The sequence below is a fragment of the Diplotaxodon limnothrissa genome, linkage group LG17 (genome assembly GCF_057381915.1).
Source record: "Diplotaxodon limnothrissa isolate DT_005_m linkage group LG17, D_limnothrissa_male_GT1.1, whole genome shotgun sequence".
In the NCBI taxonomy this organism is placed as follows: Eukaryota; Metazoa; Chordata; class Actinopteri; order Cichliformes; family Cichlidae; genus Diplotaxodon; species Diplotaxodon limnothrissa.
The window spans coordinates 40,548,128-40,564,335 of record NC_140612.1 but is presented as its reverse complement, the minus strand read 5'-3'; the positions used below and the strand labels follow the sequence as shown (position 1 = coordinate 40,564,335).

The following is a 16,208-nucleotide window of genomic DNA, read 5'->3' as shown; positions in this document are numbered from 1 at the left end:
AGACATTTTCTCTGTGATGACATATTGTCCCAGAGATTTGAAACCTTTTCGCGTGACCGTCAGTGACGTTACTGGGCTCGTGCTTCGGGATCGCGAGCGTTTTCGTTAAATCCACCTGTTGCAGCACCTGGAGCAGAGCAGCAGTGCCGGGCTGCAGGACGACAGCATGGCAGGTAAGAGCCGGTTTCCCATTGAACACCCTGTGATGAGAAAAAAAATAAACTTTTTAATTATTGGGACACTTTTTTTTGTCCAAATATTCATATTTCGGACAAAAAGGTTTTTCCCTGTCAGGAAAACTCCGATGTTTATTCCTCAGGATGGTAATAAATAGTGATTTACTGTTACTTAATATATTGTGCTCAACTACTTTCTCGAAGTATTTGTACTTTATGCTTTTACTTCATCACCTTTACTTAATGACCTTTGAACTCAACTGCCTATTTTCCTAGTCTAGGTTATTCATACGAGTTCTAATCAACAGATAAACTGGGAGTTGTTTCTATAGATAATATTTTTCTTTCAGTGTTCAGTCGCCTGAATTACACTGTAGTACATAACAGAGTGTTATGCAGTAATATGTTAGTATTCTGACATCGATTGTTCTGGAAAACAAGTACATATATGATGAGACTTGTAATATTTCAATAGTATTACAACTTGTACTTAAAGGCGGAGTACTTCTTTTCCCATCGGTAACCACTTTATTAGGTACACCTATAAACTCTGTATTTCAGTGCAAACTCTGAAATAAGTTTATTGACACTGTTAAAAATCTGTAATTCAGATATCAACATGAAGGGTGGCGTTCTGATGACGACTTCCTGTTTAGGCTGCATAATAAACTGAGTACTTTTGAAAGCTCCAGGTAATAATTTGCTGTAGCAAATATCCAGATTCAGTAGAGACTGAAATGAGCGGCCTTGGCCTCTGTGGATATAAAAGTCATTGGGAAAATTTTAGTCCCAGTTTCGAGGCCATACTGAGGTTTAAAAGCAATTCCAGCTCAAGTCCAGTGTGTATATTGTGAATGTGAACCCCCCTCCCTATTTACACTGTAAGTGTAAATAAAAGCCATATAATAATGATGCAATAAATCAAGTCCAACAAATACTGTGAACCAGGCACCATTCACACACTGCGCCACATCTGACAGCCTTCTAGGAAAGATGGCAGGTTGTGTTTTAATAGCACAGATGTCGTGCAGCGCAGGTTAAAACAGCCGTGGAAGTGTGAAGTGTCCTCATCCTACGCTAAAGTGAACCAGCAATTAAAAGGGATACAACTATGGAAATGAACTTACTGTAGTACCAAAGAGGAATTTGATATTCAAAATGACAAAAGTCCGAGTTTTAATGACCTCTGATTTAACTGGATCGTGTTGGTGTGGTGCACTAATGCTTACAAAACATTAACCATGGAGCAAAAAGTCTGTTTGTGTATACGGCGCCATTTTTATCATGTCATAAAAATATAATAAAAGTGGAGCAACGTACGCTGTCGTCTGAATCGGTCACATTTTCTGGGCTGTTTGTAGGACGTTGCTGAACATGCTGTCCGGTTGCATCGTGGGAGATGTAGGCGCCAGCAGGGACTGACATTTAAGTGAAATTGTAAAAGGGTGCGATTGGCATTTGACTGCTGGGTGGAGGGGATAATGATTTCCATAAACCACATATACAAACACCTTAATTTGACTACTGAAAAATGCAGGTGTGCTTGTTACACCAGAGTCAGCGGCCACTGTTGTCCCTGCGTCTCTCAGGTGTTCACTCCGGCGAGGGGATGGCGGGAGTTTTCTCCTATGAGAGTTCAGAAATCGACTGGTGCGAAGACAACTACAGACACTCTGAGCATGTGGTCGAGTCCTTCAACACGGTAAACTGAAAGCTTTTTATTCAGGAGACACTTGCAGTGGCGCTACCAGCCCAACAACTGCAACTCAAAGCCACACTTTGGACTGGTGATCGATTTAATGTTTTCCCTGCAGATGAGCAGCTTCATTTTCTTCATTATCTCTCCCATCATGCTCTACCTTCTGCACCCGTATGCCAAAGAGAGGAGCTTGGCGATCCACCTGGTTTGGGTCATGATGATTTTTGTAGGTCAGTCCTTTCTTTCTTTATTTATTTAAACCAACTTCAGCCGTATGTCTGCAAAATAAATCCACGAAATGTTTTGTGTTTGTGAAACAGGCTGACTCAGTATAGATGAAATAGATATCACAAGAAATGTGTTATCAAGTAGGAAGATCTGTAGCAGATGTTTGAAGCTTCTCTGAACTGACTAGGTTTTCTTAAAGCTTATGACACTAAAAGAAATACTTATTAGTTGCAACAGTAGCCGAACCAGTTTAACCAGTATGCAAGTTTAAATGTAATAACTAAAGCACGAGAAGAGAAGTCAGCTGCAAACTGGAGCTCTGCATGTCTCCCCTGCACTGCTCTTAACCATCTGTGAACGTGCAGTAACACGTCTCACTTTACCCGTTTTATACTTGTCTTCGCCTATAAAATCCTAAAAGCATGAATAATTCGACATCATTCTCTCGTTCTCTCTTCTTTGCAGGGCTGTTCTCGGCGTACTTTCACATGACTCTTAGTTTCGTCGGTCAGATGTTGGACGAGCTCTCGATCTTGTGGGTGTTGGCGGTCGGTTATGCCGTCTGGTTCCCTCGCAGACTCTTCCCTTCTTTTATAAAAGACAGGTATGTCGACCTTGCAACCATTAACCCAGCGACAGATGACTGATCTGTGTTTCGACAACTTAGTCCAAGGTCTTTGTGTCCGGCGTTTATTCGTGCCTCTGCGTGTTTCTAAGGAGATCAGTGGTCTTTCAGGATGATGCAAAACAATAACAGAGCGTTTCCAACACATGCCACTGTGAAACCTTATCCCGGCCGGACGAGGAGCCAGTTTAACAGCTCAGAGGTTCGTCATTGTCCCAAATGTGGTGGTTCAGTCTTCACCTTGATGGACACGGGGCTGTAAAAACAGAGCTCCACCCAACCTGTGTAAATATTTAAACTGCAAGGTGCGACAGGCGAATGAACATTTGATGTGTGAAACAATCCCCCTGGCATCAATAACCTCACAGTGATTTTCCAGTGTTTGATCCAGTGGGTTGCTCCTCCCGAACAGCCGAGGCCGCTGTGATTGCAGGGAAGTCTAATCGTGACGTTTTTATCATTTTGCTTCTGTGTTTTTGAATCAAACAGTATGACTGTGTAATTATCCACATAACCCCATTTTCAAAGGCTCAAGAGTCACTGGACCAACTAATGTCATTTATAATATAAGGATTGTTTTTAATATTTGGATGGAAATGAATGGGCAGCACGGTGGCACGGTGGTTAGCACTGTTGCCGCACAGCAAGAAGGTCCTGAGTTCAATTCCAACATCAGGCCGGGGTCTTTCTGTGTGGAGTTTGCATGTTCTCCCCGTGTTTGCGTGGGTTCCCTCTGGGTACTCCGGCTTCCTCCCACCGTCCAAAGACATGCAGCTTGTGGGGATAGGTTAATTGGATAATCCAAATTGTCACTAGGTGTGAATGTGCGAATGAATGTGAGTGCGAATGGTTGTCTGTCCCTGTGTGTTGGCCCTGTGACAGACTGGCGACCTGTCCAGGGTGTACCCTGCCTCTCGCCCTATGACAGCTGGGATAGGCTCCAGCGCCCCCCGCGACCCTGAAAAGGACAAGCGGAAGCGAATGGATGGATGGATGGAAATGAAGTCTAGAACTCATAGATGTCACCAAATATTGTGCTTTCTCCCTTGAGATGCTCTTCCAGGCTTTCACTGCAGCCACCTTCAGTCGCTGCTCTGTTGTGTTGACATGGTGACTGGCTTGGCTGTTGAAGAATAGTCATGATCCATTTGCACTACAAACACTGTGTGAGCAGAGAGTACAGCCCTGCACGCTTCACAGTTTGTTCTGCTACTTCTATCGGCAATCACGTGATCAATAAACGCCAGTGACAGCTGTGCAAGCGCTTAGATGTTTTCCTGTAATGTAGCCTTTTTGTTCTTGAATGTAGCCGTGCTGGACGCCTTGTTGCAAACTTACTGTATTTCCATTCATGAAGGCATGTCTTGATATTAGATCTTTACCTTCAGTGGTCTTTCAGGCCTTTTCAGGCATTGCTGAACTGGCCGGATTGTTGATTTGGCCACTCGTAAAGTTTCTTCACTTGCATCAACATATCTTTGACCGTCACATTAAGAAAGAATTCCTGTTAAAAGCTCCCAAATGATAATTCAACACTGAGACTCGACTCCAGTTCTTATATCTGCTGAATTTGTCACGACGTAGCCGAGAAACCAGCCTCACCTGGTTCACCTGCTTGTCAGCTACTTGTCCAGTTACTCACGAGCCTCTGACGACAGCGGCCGCGTATAAAAATGGCAGGACTTTGGTTCAAACTGTCCAACTAAACCTGAAAGTCCACGTTTGAATGTTTTATTTAAAATCTGCATTTAAAAGCTGCATCCTTGTCCACAAACGTGCAGCCCTGACTGTAAGTCACAGAGCTCAGGTGAATGAGTGCACATCGCTGCTCCTGATCCTAAAGAAACAGTTTTTATTCAGGACTTTTTCTGCAAATTCTGTCTTTTATGAATGTATACAAAGACAAATTCTGTTAAAAGGCAGAGTTGGGAATTAGCTGTCGAGTGTAGCAGGAATCCACATACAACACAAAATTACTTTTGGACCTGCGTTTATCAGGTAATCACAACTTTAGATAAAAAGGCCTCCCAGTTATTGCACACGAAGAATGCTCAATGACGAGTTTATTTATTAGAAGTGTGAGTATAGGGAGGACAACCTGTTTTTCAGGTTTTCTTTCATGGTTTGCTAGACTGCTGGAACAATCATGTTTATTCACTTTGCACCCATCCAAACCAGCCTCACAGAATGCTTTACACAAAGCATGTGGTGAAATCAAACCCGTGAGTCCGTACGGGCTGGAGTACGATGCCAAAATAAAACTAAACGTCTGTTTCAAGTCTGCTTCAGGTGCGTGTTTATTTCCGTCTCTGTGCGCTCCAACGCAGATCCACGTTTTCAAAGCTCGTCCTGGTGATCACGGTCATCAGCTCGGTGTCGTCATTCGTCAAACCTACGGCCAACGCCTACGCGTTAAACTGCTTCGGCCTCCATCTGCTTTACACTCTGATTACGGAGATGAAATGGTAAGAAAAAGACACGTGAAAACCTGATTGTGCACTTTGCCGTTTGATTTCCTGCGATCATCCATTTTCCGTCATTCTCAGCTGCACTGACCAGAAGGCTCTGCGACTCGCCAAGCTGTCGATCGCTCTGTGGGTGCTCGCCATCTCCTGCTGGCTCGGTGACCGCTTTGGCTGCAGCTTCTGGCAGAGGATCAACTTCTGCTACCTGCATGGTTTTTGGTAAGTCCTGGCTTCCCGTTCATTTCTTTTATTTCTTTATCTTCACTTGTCTGCATGTTTGTTTCATATCAACAAGATGAATTACTGTCTTGATGCATGCTCAATCATCCAGGTCAGTAAATCCCAAAAAGTTGATTCTGTTGTCAGTGGGAGAAATGTTTCGTCATACAGGGGACGTCTTTAGTCTCAGCTGACTGCAGGTTTCCAACCTTTTAAACAGGACATTTGCATAATGACTGAAACCAGCCCACTGAAGGAACGATGGGCTGTGAGCTCAGTTCCTCGATCATCAATCAAGAGATGCACCCTTAGGCCCCTCCTCCATTCAGAGATGGTCTTTCCCTTTTCACATTAATGGCCTCCTTGACTCCGCGCTCAAACCAGCGTTCCTCCCTGTCCAGGATGTTACATCCTCCTCCTTGAAAGAGTGATCAAGGAACTGAGCTCACAGCCCATCGTTCCTTCAGTGGGCTGGTTTCAGTCATTGTGCAAATGTCCTGTTTATAAGGTTGAAACCTGCAGTCAGCTGAGACTGAAGACGTCCCCTGTATGACGAAACGTTTCTCCCACTGAAAACGTCCTGATGAACAGAATCAACATTCAGATGAATTCCTGAATGAAAATGAAAAGATGAGTTTACTGTAACATTAGATCAGCGTTTGCAAACTTTGGTACCGTGAACCCCGACCTCCAGTCTTGGGATCGTTTATCCACCGTGAACGCATCATGAACAGGCCCCATTTTTAGGACAAAAATGGTTCGTGTCTTTGTGTTGACCTTCGATTTATCCGTCCTTCAGGCACATTCTGATTGTGATAGCTGTAGCCTACGGCAGCACGCTGATAGCCTACCTGGATGCCAACTACGAGATACCGTACTCGCTGCCTGGACTGCAGTACTGGCCCTGTGATAGATGGGCTGTTGGATTACCTCACATCGTCCTGAAAGGCAACTCCAAGACTGAGAAACGGTGCTGACGACGTGAAAATCTAATTTAACTCTGAAAGAACATTTCTGTTAGTTTACTCAACTTCTGCAATCGTGAAAAAGATCAATACCTGCTTTTCGCCTTCTTACCAAAAGCACATCACCACCAACGTTGTCAACCCCCCAAACCTGACTGACACATATTTTAACACTCGGGTTAACGCTGGACGACAAATAAACCCCGTCCGATCCTGAAAGTGTATTATTTTAAACCATGGCAGGATAACTGAATGTGTACAGCGTGCAAACGAAATCATCGAGGTTAGAAATCCCTCAAATCCAGAGTCAGACGGGGTAAGAGGAGGGGGGTTTCCAAAGCTTCCTGCACTGCAAGACAGTATAACAAGAAAAGATGGCACGTGTGTTTTGCTTTTGCTACTTTAAGCTTTTTAAATTAGTTTAATTTATTTAAAACATGAAAATGAAACAAGACTTGTTGTAATATACAACACCTCTGGAGGGCGCTGTATAAAGCACAGTGTAAATGCGTCAGTGCAACGATTTAAAACCAATAAAGTGTAAAGCAGTGTCAATTTATATATTTAATCAAGGTTAAATATGTTACTTACACTTATGTAAAGTATGAGTTTATAGTTATTTTCATTGTTAGCTATGCAATCGCCTGAAATACAGTAATTAGTGTATCAATTACATGGTCACAGATTACTTTTTAGCCTTTAAATTCATATTTCTAACACAGAAAGGGCACTACTTTAACTGGAAACTTTGACCTTTATTTATCTTTTCAACGCATGATTGTTTTATTTAAACACTTGCTTGAACAGTAAAAACTATAGTTGTAAATTAGTGCTGGAAACAGAGCCCTGTGACTGCAGAGGGTCAAAGATGGCTGAACTTCTGTGGATGTGCACGTGATAAAAGTGCGGTTTTACTGAAACATGTTTCACCTTTTAAGACAATGAGCTTTATAAATCCGTGTGCAGTGATCTTTAATGTTGGACTCATGTAAATGCTCTTACTTTGTTTATCAGGATACAGATGCACTGTGACTGTATGTTTTGTTATGATAAAATTATTGCTTTACCAAGAGGGCAAAAAAACAAATCTTGGCTTTAAGTGCTACAGAGAAACGTGTTTACATTAAAAATACCTCAGTGTGTGACACCGGTGCGCCCCGTCCTCGTGGCTCGTAACCTGCGCTCAGTTTTGTCCCATTTTCAGTCACTAAAATGTTTCAGTTCATAAACTTAAGTTATCTCTCTGAGCCGTTTCACTGGGGAAATGCTGCTGAAATATGACTCTACAGTTCATAACACAAGCCAGGCTCAGAGCAGCCTGTTACACGCCTCTTTGCTCTTTTGTTTTTTCCTTAGGTTGAGAATAGCAACCATAGATCATTTATGTAAACAAATACAGGCATCGTTTTCATTTTAGTGTGCAACACTGACCTCGTGTGGATGAAGAGATGACAGCAGGTGACGGCTTGCAGCCAAGTATCAGAGAAGCATTAATTTCCTTCACGACAAAATAAATTCTCGTGTAGCTTTTTTTTTCCTGACTGAAAACTCTCCGTTCACTTACAGAAATGTTTGTGCACAAGTCGAGGGTCACCAGGATTTAAGAGATGAGGCTAATCACTAATCAGTATGGACTTTTCGACTTCACCATGATATGGGATTTTCTTTTTCTTTTTCTTTTTGTTTGTTTTGTAATATTTGAATCTTTTCTTTTTTTCTTTTGGTTCAGCTTTGTTAATGAAAATTTCTCAGATTGAAAAAACGGGAGCAATAATTTACCTTTACTGAAACGTCCCACGGCTAATGTCCAAACAAAATCCAAAGAAAGGTTAAGATCAGCTGGGTTAGATCATTTATTCAGAGAGATACTTTATGTTTTCTGGAAATATATTTGTGCAGATTTGATATAAATTCATCTGTAATTTAAATAAAGATCTATGTTACCTGAGTGAAATCTGTGGCTCATTGTTTCTGGTTGTCTTTGAGTCTCCTGCGACATTTCTGGTTGGTATCTGAGAGTCTGTGTCTGACAGCCAGATGGGATTTTCTTCCTCAGATTTAATTGAGAGGCAGGCTGGATCAGTTTGAGTGGAGGGAGACGAAGAGGAGGCACCAGCTTGGTGAGAGAGTGGTGACCTTCTGTCTGGCCGAGGCCCCGGTAATCTCACTTCAAAGTCCGAGCACCGCAGAGACTTGACTGTGGTGAGCCTTCATTCCCATCTGTATGAAAGAAGAAGAAAAAACAGTTTTCTTTGTCAGATGAAACATGACATGGACATCTGAGGCAAAGTAATGTGACCTGTTGAGCCAGGGGTAACATGCATTTGTCGACTGAAATGCAAACTGTCAGGATTTTTGATTAGTATGTTAAAAGTGTTATAAATGCAGGGCTCCAATGTTCCCATGTTTATTATTACCACATCACATGATATTAGTACTTCTACACTAAGGGGTCACGTGCCAGAGTGGCTGATTAAACGAGAGAAAGAATGTATGCAGGAAGTGAGATACGAGCCAAAGATGAGACGGAAAAAAAGAAATCAGGAGAGCGAGTGTGACCTTCTGAACAGGAAGCCAGAAGTCTGTTTCCTCACTGGGTCCTTGGGAGCCATGAGTGTATTTTAAAAACACTACATTTATTTGATGGTTCTGACGATGTTGAAGAGATTGTGAGTTTGTGGGTCTCAGTGACATAAACGCTGAAGAAGTGTGTTATTGAGCTTTTCTGTTTCGTGTTTTTGCAAATAACCTCCAGGAGTCGTCATTTACAACAAAGATAATGTTCCTTACAAAAAGCGATCACTTTATACAAAAGAACTGAGAATCAAAAGTAGCTCATGCCTTCCTCCATCAGCCCAAACCGCTGCTTGTCTGTCTGTCTCTCTGTGTTACCTTGTGTTGGACTGGTGCACCACACCTCTTGCACTAGAAACTGGAAGAGGGTTCCCAGGCGATTTAAAAAAAAATAGAGGGATGTATTGAAGTATCATGGTTTTCCAATATAATTTTATAAGTTTCATATAGTGTTGAGTGTTTGTGATGTCAGATTGGAAGTGAATGGGAGTAGAAAGAAGAGCACAGAAGAACTGGGCGGAAGGCGGAAACAAAATCTGCAATATGTTGGATAATTTTCAGCATTTCACTTTGGGAATACACTCACTGGCCTCTTTCTGGGTACACCTCACTGGTACCAGGCAGGCTCCTGAATTCTTCATGGTACAGATTTAACACCATGCTGGAAACATTATTCATTTTGGTCCATGTTGACATGATGGCATCACATTGTTACGTTGACTATCAAAATCGTCGATGACTAATTTAATAGTCGACGCGTCGTTTGAAGCTTTGTAAGATCCTGAAAGACGCAGGAATAAGTAGCAGGATTTAAGAGTGTAATAACGGACTGAAACAGAAGATGGCAGCACTGCATGTACAAGGATGCCAGCTGCCGTTAAACCCCGAAGAAGAAGTAGCTGTGTCCCAGTCAGAATTCATAGCGCAGCCCAGCCAGTGTTGCCAACTTAGCGACTTTGTCGCTATATTTAGCGAGTTTTCAGACCCCTTAAAAAAAGACGTGAAAGCGCTACTCTCAACAAGCAGCGGGTGCTGTAACGCAGTCAGTTCTTCTTTTACTCTTTTACTCTTATGCTGTTTTGTGGATCACAAGGTTTAAAACTACTTATAAACACACACACAAAGTAACTCCACCAGAGCGCCTATTTCGGGTCACTTTTGCCAGTCCAAGCCCGGGTAAAGGAGCAGGGTTGGAATTGTGACATTAAAAAAAAAAAACAATAATTGCTAAAAGAAATTTAATTTGTAGTTCTAAATAAACTCTAAATGCATTTAGGACGTTTTTTACTCACTTTATGTCTCTTCCACGATGTTATTTCTCTCTCCAACAACATAGGTTAGATTAGGATGACCAATTATGCAAATTAGGCGATGACGTCATTTAGCGACTTCTAGGACAGCCAATAGCGATTTTCCTTACTGAGGAGTTGGCAACACTGAGCCCAGCTCAGTTTCCAACAATGGCGGCAGCTAGTTAGTTTTATTAATACTCTTATTATTCTTTCTGGGTCACAAAATAAACGTTTAACATATTTTCAGGCGAGAATGTAGCTGTGTAAACCTCAAATATCTGCTCAGTTTATCAAGACACCGCATATTTTCAAAAGCGCGCCGACGTTTTCAGAGACGTCTGTTACCCACTAGCTCGATAGCTAGCCGGGGGCTAGGCTCACTAGAGCCGTGAGAACACCGGACTCCCGGCAAATCGTTTTCAAACCCACCGCCGTCTTTCGCTACTCAGGTTAAACATGATATATGAGTCACTTAGATAACTTAAAATGTTATTGTTTGGCTTTTTTTCAGTATTTTATTTGTTCCTGAGTAAATCGGTTTGGCTGAGATTAAAGTTATAGTTTTTACACAGCTGAATAAACATCAAGCAGACAGCTGATTATCAGAAGTGTGAGATGCTCCAGAATTTACTCCTGTGTCCTGTTATATTTTAGATAGCAAGGAGTTTATTAAACTCCACCGAAACAATCTGCAAATTTCATTAAAATTTAAGGAAGTCAGACTTGAATTTTGAAATGAAATTATACCAAACTTTTTTTTTAGAGAATTTGGCTATATTCCATTCAACACAGTGCAAATGGCTTGTAACTGAAAAACTAAAATGTACAAAAATGGTCCCAGGGCCTCAGAAGGGTTAAACTATCATCTTGTCTTTATTTTTAGTTAGCACAGACCTTACACTTCAAGCTGTAAGCTAATGATAGTTATATAAGAGCAGATGCTGCCGGTGCAATAAGCTGTACTTTTACGTCCAATGGATGATGATCTGATTAGTCGACTAATCGCAAAAATAATCTGTGACTAGTCGACTATCAAAATAATCGTTTGTGGCAGCCCTACTCCACATCCATAATGCAACACTTCCACCCCACCACATCCCAAAGGTGCTTGACTGGATTAAGATCAGTTTTGTCCTGATTTGATTTGAGCTTTGCGACATCGTGAGATTATCCTGCTGGAAGTAGCCGTCAGAGGATGTGTACACTGTGGTCGTAAAGGGACGGACGTGCTCAGCAGCAGTACTCCTGCACCATTACACCACCAACAGCAACCTTACCTGATGATACAAGACAGGATGGATTCATTCTTTTGTGAATTTACACCAAATTCTGACCCTGCTGTCTGACTGTCACAGCAGACGTCAAGACTAATCAAACCAGGCGATGTTTTTTTTTATTCTCAGTTTCCTGTGCTTAGCTGACTTACTGTTTCCTTCCGCCCTGTTAGTTTGATGCCAAAGATCTGCCATTCGCCAAAGATTTTCTGTTTTTTGCCCGTTCTCTGTAAAGCTCAGAAATGGTTGTGCAGGAAAATTCCAGTACTTCAGTATATTATGAATATTCAGACTATTTCAGAATACTCAACACTACTATCCATGTCATGAAATGTACATGCACTGAATACATGTACCTAACAAAGTGTTTTTAGGTGTTATCATATTGTCAGCAGTGGATAATTAACCAGTCTGAAGCACAACCACACAGACAATAGGACAGAGAACATGCACGGATCAAAGGAAATGAAATATGAAAATAAAAACCCAAACAAAACCTTAATACAGCAGCACAGAAGTTGGTATCCTGAGAAACAACAATAATAATAATATGAAGTAATCACTGATTAAATTTGGGAAAAATATAATCCAGGGACGTGTGATGTTTATTAATCAGTCAAACCTGGAAAAAAATAACTTGGCTACAGTAGATAGAAATGAGGATAAGGAGTTTATTTTAAACTAACATATGGCACAGAAATATATTAGTCACCATTAGAATCCTGTACAAACGTATACAGATGTTGTAGAGGCTTTTATTATACCAGACTTTAATATAAAGAAGGCAAAAGGATCAATGATGGACTTTCAGTATACACAGGAAAATGGTTGCAATATTATTAACTGTCCAGTGGGTTGAAGACACGAGACCATTAAGATCAGTAATTTGTTCAGATTCCAGTTCATCGTTAGTAAGTTTACAATGCAACCATGCAGAAAGTCGACCAGAAATCTTAATAGAAACTCAACAAACACCATGCAGAGTAAACATAACGGGACTAATGATTAACTTTTGTATGGCCACCAGCATATTATAGTGTTAAGGGAAATGAAATGGCAGATAAGGCTGCAAAAAAGAGCCACTGGAAAAAGATTAGTGCAATTAATTATCAGCTGTAGTAAAACAGAAATAAAAAAATCAATTAGAACAGAAAATAAAGGAGAGATTGCAAAAATAATGGGAGAAAGAAAGGAAAGGACGGTGGTTTTATAAAATCCAAAGGAAAACTGGAGAAATGAGAAACAATCATTTCACGTCTCAGATTTGGGCACGCTGGGATAAACGGAACACTTATCATTTTAGGGAAACATTGCACCGGAATATGCGAGCGCTGTGCTGAGACAGTAGCTCATGTTATATTACACTGACAGGAGTGTGAGGAAGAAAGAGAAGACAACTGATTCAAAACCTAAATACAATCAAACTCAAACTAGATTTAATTGGATTTGCTTAGAAATAACTAAAGTACTAAAAGCTATCGAGCAATATTTAACTAGCATGATAGGATCTAATCCTTAAGTGACAGTCTGGTCTGCTCTCCATACCAGTTGGTGGCGGTAATGCACGAAGTCGTTGTTTGTCAACCGCCAATAAACACCAAGAAGAAGAAGAAGAAGAAGAAGAAGAAGGCGCTAACTTGAGCTCCGGTTGGTGGCGCTAATATACCATAACCACACTGATGACGACGACGAAGAAGAAAATAATGGAGCGCTCTCTCTTGATTTCAACATCGTTTTTGTTTTGTTTTTTATTTCTATTTCATCTATTCATAAATAACAGATATCAGTGGTTTTTATTATAATTTTGTCGTGTCATGTACACGAAGGGGAGCGAAAAACGGAGGCTGGGCAGATGCTCCACGAAGAAACACGAAGAAACAGGTAACAGGTAAACCTCAGTGGCTGCTGCTCAATGTTCGACAGGGAGCTGTGACACTGACTGTGTATATTTTAGTGTTTCTCGGTGGAAGAAGTTCCGGTTAGAAAGGGAAGGAAAGGTTTTTAATATGTATATGTATATATATGTAAGGCGCTAACTTGAGCTGGGGGGCAGGTAGGGCACTAACAGGAAAAAGGTTGGTACAAAGACAAACTTTCGTTTCTTATTCTCATTTAAAATGTCTAACTTTTAATAAATATTTCTCTGAATCTTACACCCAAAGTTTGAATCTGATGTAAAATGTATAGAAGTCCATTACTGTATATAGTAACTATTAAGCTTAATATATACCCTAGTAAGCAATAGTACTTTTTCCTTTGGCAACCATCTGTGCAGTCTGCAGTTCTGTTGAAGAAAGATGTTGAATCTATTTAATTATTGTGGAAAAATAAATGATTTCTGTGCATTTTTTATTTATTTATTCATTTTTTGCATGTGCATTAAATTAAAGTTGACTACGTCGATTAAGCATCACGAGGCAGGGGGGGGGGTGTCCCTATTTTTTTTGCTGGAAGTTGGCAACCCTATTAGTTAGGTTGTTTAATATTTCTGCTAAGCTCTCTTTAAAATTTAGAATAGGGAGGATGGTGTTGGTTTAAGTTTGCAGTGTATTTTTTGCATATATATATATATGTGTGTGTGTGTGTGTGTGTGTGTGTGTGTGTGTGTGTGTGTATCAGAGGACTTCATCTACGGGGGCCAAAGACTGCTACCGCAGTTCAAGGGAAGGTAATAGACAGCCTAGTTATCATACTTTTACATCCACACATTTCTAGGCCAAAGTAAACATTTTATAATACACATTTTATACACAAGGAAATAGATCTGTTACTTTAAGGCCACTTGAAAAATGACCAAAAAAACCTATTTTGCATGGTTGCAACGTTCCAAGTAGAGCTTCAACATGCAACAAGAAGAAATGGGAGTGAGGCAAAACATTTTTTTGAGCAATTTATTGAAAACAACTGTTAAACTGAAACAGGCTGTTTTACAGCTGATCAAACGTTTAGGACCACTTGCCTTTAAAAGGCAAAATCTGTGCAAAAATGGGGATTCATTGTCCTTTTCTGTCAGGCAGTCACACTGTCATGACGCTCTGATGGCTAAGGGAAAAAAAACGTTCCCTTTTTAAACGTGGTCGGGTTGTTGAACTGCATAAGCAGGGTCTCTCACAGCACGCCATCGCTGCTGAGGTGGGATGCAGTAAGACTTTCATTTCTTAAATGATCCTGAGGGTTATGAAACAAAAACTCAAGTGGAAGACCCAAAAAAAGTCACCAGCACTGAGCTGGAGGATCCAACTGGCTGTCCGTCAAGACACTGGACGATCCTCGACCCAAATTAAGGCCGTTACTGGCGCCGACTGCAGCCCCATAACAATCAGACGGCACCTGAGACTGAAGGGCTTCAAAAACAAAAAAACGTCTTTAAAGGCCTCGTCTCCTTGAACGCCACCAGAGAACGCCAACGAGAGCACCAAGCATGGGACACTGAAAGGTGGAAGAACGTTTAAGTGGTCTTAAACTTTTGATCAGGACTGTAGTACCTCATGAAATACAGTCCTGATCATGATCACGTCTGTTTTTCAGATCAACAGTGGACAACAACAGTTACTTCAAGGCATTTAATAATGTAAGGTAACCCCTTACAAAATTAGAGATGGGAAACAGTGGGAAAGAAGAATTCCCTTTTTACAGGAAGAATCCTCCAGCAGAAGCTCGGGGAGGGATACATAACATTACAACATCAGGACAAAATTCAGTTTCAAATGAGGTAAATTAATAGTTGTTGGTTTAATGTACAGTTTTTATGAAAATTTATTTTCCCCTTCTTTCACGAGCTGCTGCCAGCAGTTACAGATTTCTTTAGATGGTCAGTTTTATTAATGCATGTACTGCACATACACGACCTCTGAGTAGTTTTATAGCCATTTAGCAGCAGAGCTGTAAATAACGATGTCATTTTGCTACTTGCTGTTACTTAGTATTGATATTTCCTCACAGCAGAAGCTTTCCACTTTGTTGTGTTATAGCACATTTCATACACCTACTACTCTCTATCAAAATATAGTCAAAGTGCTAAAACCACAGTTATGTACCAGCAGATAATGATCATTTTACCAAACACAGACATTTTGCTGTTACTTTTATTGCTGTGCATATTAACGAGCTTAGCTCTCATATTCTGGATCGTACTAGATAATGTGCAAATCGATCTGAGAAGTTTGTGTTTTCAATTGATAAGAAGAGTTTATCTTACTACTTCTGCTGCATAACAGGAAAGAAAGACGGGGAACATAAGTTAGCACTGGATATTAGCCAAAGAAAAACATCATCTTTAATATCAGTGTAGCAGCATCAAGCTGTTTGTGTGTTTGCACAGAACAGTGAAGGTTCGCCTGAGGAGTGAGTGCAAATCAGTTTGTCATTTGTGAATTTTGTCTACAGTTTCTTCAGCTTTTCATTTTCTAAAACTGAATTTCTCTCTCTGTGCGAGCTCCTGCGTTCTGCTCTCGTCATTAGTTGTGAAATGCTCGAGTGTTGCAACTTCATCAAAGGGAGTAATGCAGAAGTCACATATCACTTAGTGTCACGCCTATTGGAACAATATGTGTACGGTAAAAACCCTACAATAATAGAGAGTGACTACATGCACTCTGAGATGCTAATCTTTCACAACCCCAACAGGAGGATTCGAGAGAAGTCTGATCAAAGCTGGTGAGGCTAAACGACACGGGCTAATCAACAGGACA

General features: G+C 40.9%; 1 protein-coding gene across 1 annotated transcript; it reads left to right on the top strand.

Annotated features, from left to right (window-relative positions):
• Positions 1-1,764: 1,764 nt before the first annotated feature.
• acer1 (alkaline ceramidase 1) lies at positions 1,765-6,389 on the top strand. Its single transcript, XM_085376518.1, has 6 exons — positions 1,765-1,878; positions 1,991-2,105; positions 2,569-2,707; positions 5,056-5,193; positions 5,275-5,412; positions 6,212-6,389. Exons 1-6 carry the CDS (start codon positions 1,786-1,788, stop codon positions 6,387-6,389), a joined length of 801 nt encoding a protein of 266 aa, XP_085232644.1. The 5' UTR covers positions 1,765-1,785.
• The last annotated feature ends 9,819 nt before the right edge of the window (positions 6,390-16,208 follow it).